The sequence below is a fragment of the Rhinichthys klamathensis genome, unplaced genomic scaffold (assembly GCF_029890125.1).
Source record: "Rhinichthys klamathensis goyatoka isolate OS25496 unplaced genomic scaffold, OSU_Roscu_1.1 h1tg000209l_1, whole genome shotgun sequence".
Classification (NCBI taxonomy): Eukaryota; Metazoa; Chordata; class Actinopteri; order Cypriniformes; family Leuciscidae; genus Rhinichthys; species Rhinichthys klamathensis.
In genome coordinates, this window is record NW_026606734.1 from 968,492 (window position 1) to 982,719 (window position 14,228).

The 14,228-nt window shown below is 35.9% G+C and overlaps 1 protein-coding gene across 1 annotated transcript in view; it reads left to right on the forward strand.

Moving 5' to 3' along the window:
• The first annotated feature begins 4,430 nt into the window (after window positions 1-4,430).
• LOC130097032 (uncharacterized) overlaps window positions 4,431-14,228 on the forward strand; it is a 103,035-nt gene continuing 93,237 nt past the window's right edge. The window contains exons 1-3 of the mRNA XM_056263708.1: window positions 4,431-4,822; window positions 4,922-4,999; window positions 7,327-9,351. Coding sequence (XP_056119683.1) covers window positions 4,613-4,822; window positions 4,922-4,999; window positions 7,327-8,883 — 1,845 coding nt within the window. The 5' untranslated portion in view covers window positions 4,431-4,612 and the 3' untranslated portion in view covers window positions 8,884-9,351. The remainder of the gene's footprint in view (window positions 4,823-4,921; window positions 5,000-7,326; window positions 9,352-14,228) is intronic.

Sequence of the window (14,228 nt, forward strand, 5' to 3'; positions counted from 1 at the left end):
CAGAATTACTTTCAAATTATATTATAAGAACTTTACGTGCCACTTGTGATTGGTCGTTTTAACTATACATTAAATGTCCATTATTATATAGCTCAATCTATAGGGAAAATGATCAAACTTTACAAAAATATGCAAATCAGCACAACATCACAATTAACCGATTATATGGCCTAATTATTTCTCACTTTGAGTTGATGTTAATTCTATCTGCACTTCTATCAGAAAAAGAAGCCTATGATCAAAATCTAAAACAAAACATGTTTTCTTTGGAGTATCATTTTAACTGGTAATTAATTTACTTTGCATCCTTCAATCCCTTTATACAAATGCAGTTTTGTAATGACATCATCCTGAAGTGGTATATTTTTTTAGCAGGAAAACAACAGCACAAACATCAGTAAGGATCAGTATTATTAATGGTTTAATTTAGTTAAAAATTAAACTAAAGTTTAGTTTTAGTTTAGTTTTAGTAAGAACTTAGAAGTTCTTCAGGTTGACGTCCTCATATAAGATAACTACTTCACTGAGACTCACTCACTATAACTCTTGGTAACACTTTAGAATACAGTTCCTTCGTTAATGAATAACTACACAAGAACCAATGAGTAACACAATATTAACAATGTAGGAACTACTATTAACTAACAAGAAATTCTGATTAACGAACTAGTAGGTAACAGCGCACATGAAAGTGGTACTTCACTGTTAACTTATCAATAACTACTATTTTTTTTAATGCTTCCCAGAGAACTACTGAAAAAGTTTCATAATTCATGCAAAACTAATCAATAACCAATGCAGGACAAATTACTAGCACTACATTAACATTTTAACTGCTACTGTAAATGATTATCATGGTAATTAACTAGTAATGACTCAAGTGTTACTACATACTTCTGGGAATTACTATCTAAAACTTCACCAAAAAACCTCAAAAGCTTCAAATGATTCATCATGACTAAAAAAATTGCTGATTTTAACAAGACGCATGGAACAAGTATGTAGTAACACTTGAGTCAAGTTACCATGATCTTCACTTTAGAATACGGATCCAAATAATTACGGTAATTCCCATGGAAGTATGTAACACTTGAGTCATTACTAGTTAGTTACCATGATTCTTAGTTACTAATGAAAAGCCAATAAAGTATCTTCTAATCACTCACAAGATATATGCACACACACACACACACACACACACACACACACACACACACACACACACACACACACACACACACACACACACACACACACACACACACACACACACACACACACACATATATATGAGCTAGGAGACATATACATAAAACATATTGTTTTGTGAGGTAGGTTAAATAGTAAAATCACTGTATATTGTATTTGGGTGGCTGATAACTCAATATGTTCCAGTCGTCACCGTGACTCTAGTGATTCAATGCCAGTCCAGAGGAATGCCGGAGAATTGGCCACAGGAGAAGTAAGGTCCAGACTACTGCATTTAAAAATCCATTTCTTTAAAATTATTCAGTTGATAAATAGACAGCACCAATTATTAACAGCTTTCCCAAATCATAAGTCTGCTATGCTATTACATATTTGATAATGTAAACAACCTTGTGTATTCGTTTACAGTAGCAGTTAAAATGTTAATGTAGTGCTAGTCATTTGTCCTGCATTAGTTATTGATTAGTTTTGCATGAATTATGAAACTTTTTCAGTAGTTCTCTAGCATTAAAACATAGTAGTTATTGATTAGTTAATAGTGAAGTACCACTTTCATCTGTGCGCTATTACTTACTAGTTCGTTAATCAGAGTTTCTTTTTAGTTAATAGTTACAGATTGTTAATATTGTGTTACTCATTGGTTCTTGTGTAGTTATTCATTAACGAAGGAACTGTATTCTAAAGTGTTACCTAACTCTTCATGAACATCCAGTTTATTTTCTTGTCATTAAATACGTGCATTACATGTGCATTATAATAATGAATGAAGCTGAAATGTCTGACCTCGACCAGAGCAGATTTGTTCTGATACTATAGGCCTAATACAAAGAAAGACTTTTTAAAATCACACAAACTCATAGTTTCTCCAAGTTACAGAGTTGAGCAGATTCAGGAATGAGCCAGTTCAATTCTCAAAAGTTTTTCATCAAATTAATTTACATGTTATTTGAAAGATTTTGAACCAATGAATATAATTTACAATGCCGTTTGACTTTATGTGAACTGTCAGTCTCTGCTGCCCTCTTCTGGTCTGTAAAATATCCACACAAACTTTAATTTCTTTATATTCCAAAACTGAGGAACCTAAGGACTAATAATCAACCACAATTTATTTTCTGTTTGTCTACCTTTCCCCCTAACATTTCCATCATTTGCTTCCATGATGCTTGCTTCCAGTAATAGGCTACAATAAAAAAATAATATGTTTCAACTTCATAATCACAACAACAACAACAACAAAATACTTGTCGATAGGTGTAAATGAAGTGCTCAAGTGAACCATTTGGGAAAATTATTCAATGGCATTCTTTCACATAGTGTCTGTCCAGTTTTTGCTCTGTTTTGTTATCGACAGTGAAAGTGAATATGTGTATAAGAGAATATATTGTTTAGTTTAATTTTATATTGAGAAATATTATGTGAAATAAGTTCACAGTAATACTTATATTACTAATACAGTATAAATAGTTTTTGCACTTATAAATGGTTTGAGGCAATTTACCGTGAAATTACTATTTTTTATCATCTATGTTTTTAATTCAACAGTATTTTACTGTTTTTAACAGGCATTCACTGGAAACTCAATGGCAGAAAAGTAATGTTTTTTGTTCGCTTGTTTATTATTTTACAGTGTACAGCCCAATATATTCCCTAACAAATATCTAAATTTGAGTGCATTGAGTTGAAGCACGCACAGTTGCTGCCTAAAAAAATATAGCATAACAAATAAGGTGAGAGAAGTACATTTTAAAATACTTCAACTGTAGCCAATTGATGCAGGATTACCCCCTTTTTAACTGTATATATAATGAATAAAACGTTGTGTTCATCTGTGAAAATGATCATGATTTACAAAATGTGTAAGTAGCCTATCATAAAATTTTGTTTATCACAGAGCTTGTTTTTCCCCCCGATTTTTTTATTGGTTTTATTTACCCATAGGTTTTTGTTGAGTAAACCAGTGTGACACGAACTGCCCAGGAAAGTCATGCAGACTATATTATACAAAATATACCATATATTGTTTCAGCTGCATAGTAGAGATTTATGTTCAGTTTGTTTGGGTCCCTGCCCATGTAGGTGTTGATGAAATGAAGAGGTGAATATTCTAGCTAAACAGGCCTTGAAATTGGATGTGGTTAACATCAATGTCCCGCTGTGCAAAGCAGAAGGGAAATCTATTACTGCAAGAGCAATGGGATAGTAATGACACTGGTAGACATCTTTACTGTGGGAGGGGGTAGGTCTAGGAATGGAAGCCGGAGAGAAGAGGCAGTGCTGACACGTTTGAGGATTGGCCATTTAGGTCTCAATAGATCTTTGTTCCGGATAGAGAAACATAAGACAGGAGCATGTGATTATTGCGGTCAGCCAGAAACAGCTGAGCATGTCCTAATAGAATGCAATAATTACATGAAAGAGCGTAGTTGTTTAACATCAGTCCTATATAAAGAAGGGAAAGCGCTTACTTTAGTGAATCTCTTAGGACAGTGGTTCTCAACTCCAGTCCTCGGGACCCACTGCTCTGCACATTTTGTATGTCTCCTTATTTAACACACCTGATTCAGATCATCAGCTCGTTAGGAGAGACTCGTTGGATCTGAACTGAGTGTGTCAGATAAGAGAGACATACAAAATGTGCAGAGCAGCGGGTCCCGAGGACTGGAGTTGAGAACCACTGTCTGGAGATGTATAAAAGTGTTAAAAATCAAGTTATGAGGTTTCTTAAAAATACGTGGTTTTTTTTATACATTTATATATTTATTTACAAATATATTTATACCATAGGTGTATAGGTGCGCATAGGTGAATAATTCCCTCTGGCTATTCTCGACGACCACACTCCTGTCCGGTAGGTGGCGGTAAATGCGGTTTGCCAACCGCCAATTAAACTCTAAAAGAAGAAGAAGAAGAAGAAGAAGAAGAAGAAGAAGAAGAAGAGAACTGCCGATTGGCCTACAAACTGACGTCCTTATCAGAAACTGCACCCAGGAAGACATTTACCAGGAATAGACCTTTTTGTTGTCGTGACTATCTATTTTATCTATTAAGAGAAGAAAATGGAATCAGCGATCAACGAAGAGCAAAGATACTTTTAAAAATAGTTTGTTTCACAACAGACAGCAGATCTTTGTGATTCTCGTGGTTGTTCGTTTTTGAAACAATCGTTCAGGAAGGGAAAGTAAAGTCTAGAGTTCAGACGGGGAAAATGGCTTCTTCACTACATGTATTTCCAGAAAAACTTTATTGTCCTGTGTGCCTTGAAATCTTCAAGTCTCCTGTTCTTCTGTCGTGTGATCACAGTTTCTGTAAAGAGTGTCTTCATCAGTCTTGGAGAAGCGAAAAAACTCGGGAGTGTCCAGTCTGCAGGAGAAGATCCTCAAGAGAGTTAATTCCTCCTAATATGGCGTTAAATAACTTGTGTGAATCGTTCCTGAAGGAGAGAGATAAGAGTCGATCATCAGGATCTGAGGAGATCTGCAGTTTACACAGTGAGAAACTCAAACTCTTCTGTCTGGAGGACAATCAGCCGGTGTGTGTAGTGTGCAGAGATTCACAGAAACACGCCAATCACACTTTCAGACCCATCAGTGAAATTGGTCCATCATATAAGGTAAGAAAGATTTATTTCTGAGGATTAAAGCTTGTACTACATACGTGAGCATTTTACAGAAATCTCTGGTGTCTTATAGTTTTTCACTTTAAATTTTAGGAGGAACTGAAGTCCTTAAAAGAGAAACCTAAAAACAAAGAAAACATTAAAGGAGAGAAAACAGTTCAACCCACCAAGGTGAGGATTGATTCTTTTGAAATATTCACAAATGTAATTAGAACAGCTTAATCAGACAAATGTCTGAGATTACATGTTCCATTATTGGAGAACACGCAGTCGACTCAGACTCCTTGATTCCATTTACTTTACATCAAAACATGGTCAGGAATAATACAAGATTGCAGTCTTTATTACACACTTAATTATTTTCCCCCAATGCAAAGATTTAAAATCCACTGCGCTTTCAGCATGACTTTCCTAATTAGCCCAGTTTACCAATAACATCACCATGACTTATTCTACTAGGCTGTTGAATGCTTGAATCTGATGACAAAGATTCTAAGGTGTGCAATTATTTTCAGGGAAACACGGCTAAAGTAGTTCCAGGCAGGTTTAGACCGCATTACTGTTCCATATCCCTTCACTAAATTATTCCAGTTATTTCAAAGGTCCTTACAGACTGCAACAGAAAAAGAACCAAAACCCACAACGACACTGACCAAACAAATAAATATAGTAAACAATAGGATAAAAATGTAAAAATGTGACATTTAAAAAAAAATTGCCACAAAAATGGCATTTTATGTATGAAAAGCACATACTCTCTCTCTCTCCTGCTCAAACACACACACATGTACGAAAAAATGTGTTGTCAGCTGCTCTGACGATTTTATCAGTGAAATAGTTTAACAACTTAAAAGCTACATGAAATTTCTCACTAGCGAGGTAATAACGGCGCTTAAGATAAAGCGCCGTTATTACGATAAACGTAAACGTACTTTTTATTGACACTGCTGCCGAACACAGTTGAGACTCGGGTAATTCACACACGAGTAATCTCTCTCTCTCTCTTAATAACTGCATTGGTTTGCTATCAATGGCTCAAGCATCTGTTACTACTCTAAAATGGCATTTTGAAAGTAGAATCGGAGGCTTGGGATTTGATGCAGTATAAATTAGTTCTTCACACAAGAGTGTTTTAAGGACAAAAACTAACAACCATCTTGAAATACATCACTTGAACAATGTTTTGAGGTGCGGTAACCACAGTATTGTATAAGCTGGATAATTGACTCTGGGGCGCTGAATTATTTGAAAATAATGCATAACTGAGGTGTAACTCTGCTTTGCATCATGTCCGCATTACCACCACAGTGTGGATTATTTTCTATTAATTTAACGGCCTGTTGTCAATTATTCTTTACTTGATGAATAGCTGTCAAAGTTGTTACCTAGCTGTTGCCGATAAGGCCTACCTAATTTTAAAGAGGCAAAAGTAATTAGAAATAGCCATGGTCTTTAATGAATTCATCTTATTATAATGGCCGGGTGATGGCACTAAACGCACATGATCATTGTCTTAAAAGGTGCATGGACAGGACAGTTAAAGGTATTAAAAATAAATACAATACATACAATAATGTACACTTATTGAGGTGTTTATTCTTGATGTGAGTTTTTAATGATTTATGGTTAGTTTAATCATTATCATTATGAACACAAATAAAGCACGGAAAACCAAATTTATATTTATTGCAATAATAAAGTAACAGTTAATGCTGAAAATGTAGATGATCAAGCTGATTGATCGGGCCCAACTTTGAAAGCAGGACTTGAGCAGAATGTGTAACAGTGGTCAGTAGTCTAACCGGTGTTGTGCTCTCCAGGTTCAGGAAGCCGATGTTACGGTTTAACTGGTTACCGTATTAAGTGTTCTTACGCCAGATGTGAACGATCAGCTGCAGATTCGTCAATTCCGAAAGCCTGTGCAATACATCCATTACAATTAAATATTTGCACTACATGATGCTGGTATTATTGTAATGATTAAAAAAACAAGGCAAGCAAGACTCCAAGCAAACGTTTGGTCATACTGCTCAGAAACAGCTTTATGAATACATCTTAACCTCTAAAAGCAAAAGGGGTTTTGCTTTCTCATCCAAACACACAGCGACAGTATTTTCACTTTCGTCTTTTCACTTTTCGTCTTCTTTCATTGTGAATGCCTTTGGGCGGCATTATGATAATATTTGGCTGGAAAAAGCGTTCTCTGTTAGACAGAATAAATCGCATTGTAACTTTACAGATCGTATGAATGGACAAACAGATAATTTACACATTAAAGGAAAAGAAATGACCCCTTCATATGACCCCTTTAAATTTATAGTTTTTTTTTTTGCGTAAACAGAATAAAAAAATGAAATCTAAAATGCTTACATTTTCTTGGTCGAGTTATGTGAAAGAACCTTTATTGTTTGTTGGTGCACATTTCATAATTTAAAAATATAACATTGTACATCATTTACACATGACCATAATTATTGTTTTTATGTTTCACATTACAGGACATAAATTATCTCAAGAAGAAAAGCCTCTTAATTGAAGATGGAAATCCTGCTCGATATCATCTGCAAAAAAAGACAGACAATATTGATGAATCTGAACTATATAGAAAAATGACCTTTGGAGAGAGAGACTTAAAGAAACCCCATAAAACCATTCTGCTGGTGGGAGAAACAGGAACAGGAAAAACAAAACTGATCAATGTGATGATCAACTACATGTTAGATGTTCAGAGAGAAGACAAGGTTTGGTTTGAGATCACAGATGATCAGAGTGACCGAACATCAGCTCACAGTCAGACCTCCAGCATCACTGTTTATGGGTTTTATCTACAAGAGAGTAAAACTGATCTAACAATCATCGACACACCAGGATATGGAAACACTCGTGGAGCTGAGAAAGATAAAGAGATTGCTGAGAGTTTGCTTCGTTTATTTACAGCTGAAGAAAGTGTTCATGAAATGGATGCAGTGTGTCTGGTGATTATGGCACAACAAAATCGTCTCTCTGACAGACAGATATACATATTTGATTCTGTTCAGTCTTTATTTGGGAGAGATATTGCTGAAAATATCGTCTTGCTCTTCACACACTCAGATGGAGCTCGACCTAAAAATGTCCTGACGGCTGTTAAAGAGGCTAAAATCAAGTGTGCAGTGAATGACAAGAATCAGCCGGTGTTTTTCCTGTTTAATAACTGTCAGTCAGACGCTGCTGATGAAGAAGATGATGATGATGAAGATCATGAACAGAGGCGGGATCAATCATGGAATCGTAGTTTTAGAGGAACAGAAGGATTGTTCAAGTTTCTTGAGAGTGTAAAACCAAAATCCCTGAAGATGACTCGAGATGTGTTGCAACAACAGAAACACCTGGTGGCAAATATCTCTAATCTAAAAGCACGAGTTCAAATGACAGAACTAAAACAAAATGAGCTGAAACAAACTCAAGAAGCTCTGGAGAAGAACAAGAAAAATGTAGAGGAAAATAATGACTTCGAGTATGAAGTTGACGTGCCCTATAAAGAGAAGGTTGATATTGATCTCTCTAAAGCCAAAGAGGCGATGTGCTGCAGCGTCTGTGAGGAGAACTGTCATTATCCAGGATGCTGGTGGGCCAGTGATCTCTCATGGTGCGAAGTGATGAAAGATAATCACTGTACAGTGTGCACAAATAAATGCCACTACACCAAACATGTCAAAGAAGAGAAAATATATGTAACAAAGACAAGAAAGGAGAAAAAGACATATGAAAAATTAAAGAAGAATTATGATGGGAAGATTGGGGACGGTGAGTCTCTGGCCAAGAAGCTGAAAAAAGAACTGCAGGAATTAAAGAAAGAGAAAATAAAGCTGGTGATTGAAGCTTTTCACTGTGTGAATACTCTGGAGATGATCGCACTCAATGCTGATTCTGTGTTAACACTTCAGCCCATTGATTCTCTGATTGAGAAACTGAAGGAAATAAATGAGCCTGAAAAGGCAGAAATACTGGAAAAGATCAAGAAGAGAGCAGGAGAAGAAAAACAAGAAGCTCTGGGATACAGTGCTAGATTTTAATATATTTTAATAATCACAAATAATACCTCATCTCAAATGATGCTGACACTGAAAATCTGAAATCCTAAAAATGTTTCTGCTGTATTCAAAAGCATGTCCTTCATGTGATGTTAAGATATATTATCATTGATCATAATTGGAATGTTTCATGAATCTAACATTTTTCTATCATCACACTAGCCTGTATTTTCCATTTGTACATTGTTGCATAAACTGCAATAAACTGCATCTGCAAAGTTAACTAATGAAGTGATTACTGTGAATTCTGTATATTCATTTATACAGTAAGATACTATTGAAAATACAGAAATATACTGTAAAAGCAACAAATAGCCAGAACATTGTAATTCATCATACAATGATATGCATGTAATAATCATTGTCACTAAGAGGCTGTTAGACTGTTTTAACTGTATTATAAAGCACTGTCATCTAGAGGCCATATGAGAAACTTGAATATCATAACAGGTGAAAAACATGATATACATTTCTAAACTCTGCTTTACTTTAAATCTGGACTGTACTGTTTATTCACATAATGACATTTTTTGGCCCCTGTTTTTTTTTTTTTTTTGCTTCATGCTTCATGTGTTTATTGAGAATATACAGAAATATAATTTTCTTTACGTGAACTGTCCTTTTAAGAGTAAAGTATGTTAGTCAAGTAGTACACTCAGAAAATCCAAAATATGATCCTTAAACAGTGTCCATATCCATCACAATTGCTTGTATTTGGAAAAATGCATCTGCTAAATTAACAAATGCAAAATACTATTTGATTACTGCAATTATTTTCTTGCTTTATTTTGTTTTCAAGGAATAAATTCAAATTGAGAGTAACATATACATGAGACTGATAATACTATAATAAATAACAAATAGCCAGAACATGAATATTTATTGGAAAAAAATGTACAGTCACTAAGGGGCTGTTTAGGGACATTATTTTTAGTGCTTATTATTGTACTATTAGAGGCCACACTTAGAGGCCGCATGAGAAAATAACTCTGATAGCATCACTGTTTCAAAATGACAAATGTATGAATAAAAAAGAAAACACTCATGTGAACAGAAACAGACCTGTGTGTTATAATGATGACAGAAGAGAGATGAATGACCTTCATTCTGCTTAATTCTCAATAAAACACAAACAGAATATTTTGGAAGACATTGAAAATGTTTATCTTAACTGCTTCTATGACACGTTGAGCTCATTTGTCGAGTTGCACAGGACTCCTACCTGAGAATCTCTGCACCACAAGTGCAACGCTGTACCAACTGAGCGAAGCAATTTTGCTGCATCAGAAAACCATATAGAGTCGTTTATGTACACGATGGAAATATTAAAATGCATTTGCTTGCAGGCTTTACACTGAAAGTGCTTTGAAGTCACAAAATAATATTGTGTGCAAGGAACAGGGTGAAAGTTTTTTAAGTTTTGCAAAAATGTAGATATAATAAAAATGTTCCAGTGAGCCTTGGTTATAATAGACGAGTGAAAATCACAGATCCGGTATTCGGAAACATTCAAGATGTTCTGCCTAATGGAGGTAGAAACCTGAATCATTTGAAACCTAGAAGTAGTTTTGCCACCACAGTCACTGCAACTGGTGCAAAGGAGTGTGATGGGAAGGCTGTGAATAAGACCTGTCTCTTCTGTGAAGGAGCACATGCATTGGACTTCTGTTAAAGGCTTGTTGAAAGATCTCATGCAGAAAAGATGCATTTTCTGAAGAAAAAGGGGATTTGTTTCGGTTGCTTGTGTACAGGAAATTTCAGCCGTGATTGTAAAGAGAGAAGGATACCTGTATGTAAGATAGATATGTCTACTCAAACACCCAAGTCTTCTTCATATTTTTCCATCAGAGAAAAAGGGCATTCAGTGTATAAGGATGAGTTCAAGTTAACAGTGGGAAGTGCTTTGGTCTCACTGCAGTACAGTGCCCTTACTGGGGCTGGTAAAGAAAGTTGTGCATTGTCTATCGTTCCTGTATGTGTGAAATCAAAGAAAGGAAGTAAAGCTGTGACCACCGATGCTTTTCTGGATTCTGGGAGCTCTACATCTTTCTGGACAGAGAGTTTGATGTCCAAGTCTCAATCTCTCCGCAAAGAAAATGAACATCCTAATCAGTCCCTCCAGGATTTCACAATTTTTTTGTGTGATTTTTCCGATCAAAATGACTGATTTTGTGGTGGTAATCTCCCGAAATTTGTGAAAAAATTTGCGATTTTTATATTTTATTATTAGGACATCACATTTACCATAATAGTATTATGTCAGATGCACAATAGTCATACATGACACAAATCATTAACAAAATGCATAAAGCTTGTTTATTTGGTCTAATCAAATTCTCATCAAATTAACTTTTAAAACAACCCATGGGCAATTTTTCTGCCTGATTTATGTAAATATTAACAGCAGGTGTAGTAATTTATACTGTAGAACTGTGTAAATCAAATTCATACATTTGCAAAAAATAGGTCGGTCAGTCAGTCACACACACACACACACACACACACACACACACACACACACACTGCAGTCAGAGACAGACTGTCACTCGAAATTAGTTCTCTTTCATGGTATACTGCGCTTTTAATAATTCTTTTTAGTACCATCGAGCATATCATACATTTTGTGATGTCATTCAATCATGACGCGTGAGCAATGAGCATAAATTTAGAGAGAAAACATATTAGGCAGGCAGGACACAAGTACGACGAGTGACGTCATGAATATGCTAATTGACGTATGATGTAATCTAGCGACTTTTAGGGAAGGCTTAGATGATAGTCGATAGTAGACTTTCTTTTGTGGTCTAAAATTTTATTACATGGGCTGCAAAACAATTTACCCCCATTCTTGTGCAATATATCAGGATATTGCGTAGCCTGGTCCTTGGTGCTTATGTGAGAGGGCAGGTGAGACACATTTTCTTTCGCCATGTTTCTTACAGACCGCTCACAGACATCACGCGTGCGCAACATCTGTATCCACGTAAAAATGCATTGAAACTTTAATTCAACTAGAGATATTTAAATTGGGTGATTATAGTTTAATGTTTTGTGAGGTCTTTTTCATTTTTGTGATTATTTTGCGGTTAAATTAGGAATTATGCAGGATCGCAAAAAAATGCGACATTTTGTTGATTTTACGTTGTATTCAGCGATCGCGGATTCGCAATAAACTGGATGGACTGCCTAATGAGAACCATGAGTCAGAACAAATTTGTTTGCTGTTATATTCTGAAGGATCTGGAAGTGTCAGGATTGAATCAAGAGCATTACTGTGCTTTACCAAAGGTTTACACGCAGAAGACCATGCCTTTAAGTAAACCCATCATCGCCACACAAAATGATCTTGCTTGTTGGCCTCATTTAAGTCATCTATGCTTGCCTTCAATTGATGCTGATGTGGAGTTGTTGATTGGTGCTAATGTGCTAGAGACTTTGGAGCCATAGCAGATTATTCGCTGTCAAGACAGTGGCACGTACACCATTAAGACCATGTTTGGATGGGCAGTTAATGGACCAATCAAGCGACAGGAAGTATGTTGAGGAACATCCTCACATGACTTGTCAATAGGATTACAGTTATGAAACTGAATGAGTTGTGGGAGCAACAGTTCAAGGGTGACTTTCCTGAATGTGTTCAAGAGGAACAGCAAGGATTGTTAAAGTAAGATCATCAATTCATGGATTTTGTTTCACAGTCAGCAAGACTGACCGCTGGACATTATTACGTTGGTCTTCCACTTAAAAATGAAAAGGTAGTCATGCCAAGGAATAGAGCAATCGTGGAACAACGTGCTCTGAATCTTAAAAGAAGGCTTAAAAGAAACGCTTCTTTTCATGCTGACTATCTTTATGGAGAGAGTCATCACTAAAGGCCATGCTGAAAAGTTTCCTACAGCTGAACTGGAACGACTTGATGGACGCTTATTGTACATACCTCACCATGGTGTGTATCATCCTAAAAAACAAAAGATCAGAGGGGTGTTTGATTGCGGAGCATCATATCAAGGAACATCATTGAATGAACATCTTTTGCAAGGTTTAACAAGTCCTCTGGTGAGTGTTCTTGTGCGATTCAGAATGGAGTATGTTGCCATGATGGCTGACAGAGAATTGATGTTTCATCAGGTTAAGGTACATCCTTATGATTGTGATCTCTTGAGGTTTCTTTAGTGGCCTGGAGGAAACATTGATGCCAATCTGGAAGAATACAGAATGGTTGTGCATTTGTTTGGACTGGAGCGACGTCATCTCCAAGTTGCTCTAGCTATGCATTGAGAAAGTGTGCAGAGGAACATAAGGATCTGTATGATGCCAAGACTGTCGACATTGTCTTTAATAACTTCTATGTACGACTGTCTTGTATCTGTGCTTACAGATTTAAAAACTGTTCTATTGTACCAGAAGCTCACAGAAATGTGCGCTAAAGGTGGATTCCGATTTACCAAATGGATAAGTAACCGCACTGTGTTAAATTCCATCCCTGAGGAAGAAAGAGACAAAGTTAAGAACTTGGATTTGGAACATGACACGCTACCTTTGGAAAGAGCATTAGGTGTGCAGTGGTGTGCTGAGTCTGATGTCTTCAAGTTCAAGGTGACCATTAAGGATAGACCTCTTACTCGAAGAGGAATTATTTCTATCATTAGTTCCATCTATGACCCTCTTGGCTTTCTGTCTCCTGTGATTCTACGTGCCAAAATGATACTTCAAGATCTGTGTTGAGAAACAATTGGATGGGACAGGCAAGCAAGGCAAGGCAAGTTTATTTATATAGCACATTTCATACACTATGGCAATTTAAAGTGCTTTACATAGAAAGGAATAAAAATAATCACAAAATAAAGGCAAGGAAAATTAAAACGGTTATTCAAATCACACTATGGCAATTCAAAGTTCTTTGCATAGAAAATAAACACAAAATAAAAGCAAGGGAAACACATAACACAGTTATAAAATAATTAAAATTGATAAATGATACAGTTATAAAATCAATTAGAGTAAAATTAATTAAAGTAGTAAAAAGATGATAAATCGAATAAACTTCTCATCTGGCAAAACACTGGTGTATCTTATTTTGCATATGGTTTTACTCTGACACTGTGTCTGTGGTGTTTATTTGGCGCGCCTAAGAATTCCATTGGAGGTCTCCGTTGGACCCGATTTTTCCCTAAAATTGGACAGGAGGAGCTGTAGGGCTGACCTCGGGTTTACTGCCACATCAGTCCACACCAAAAAAAAAAACAATTTGTTCGGAAGCTCTAAGAATGGCTTCAGTCCGCACCCCACAGAACCTTTTTTTTATTTTTTATTTTTTATTATATTTA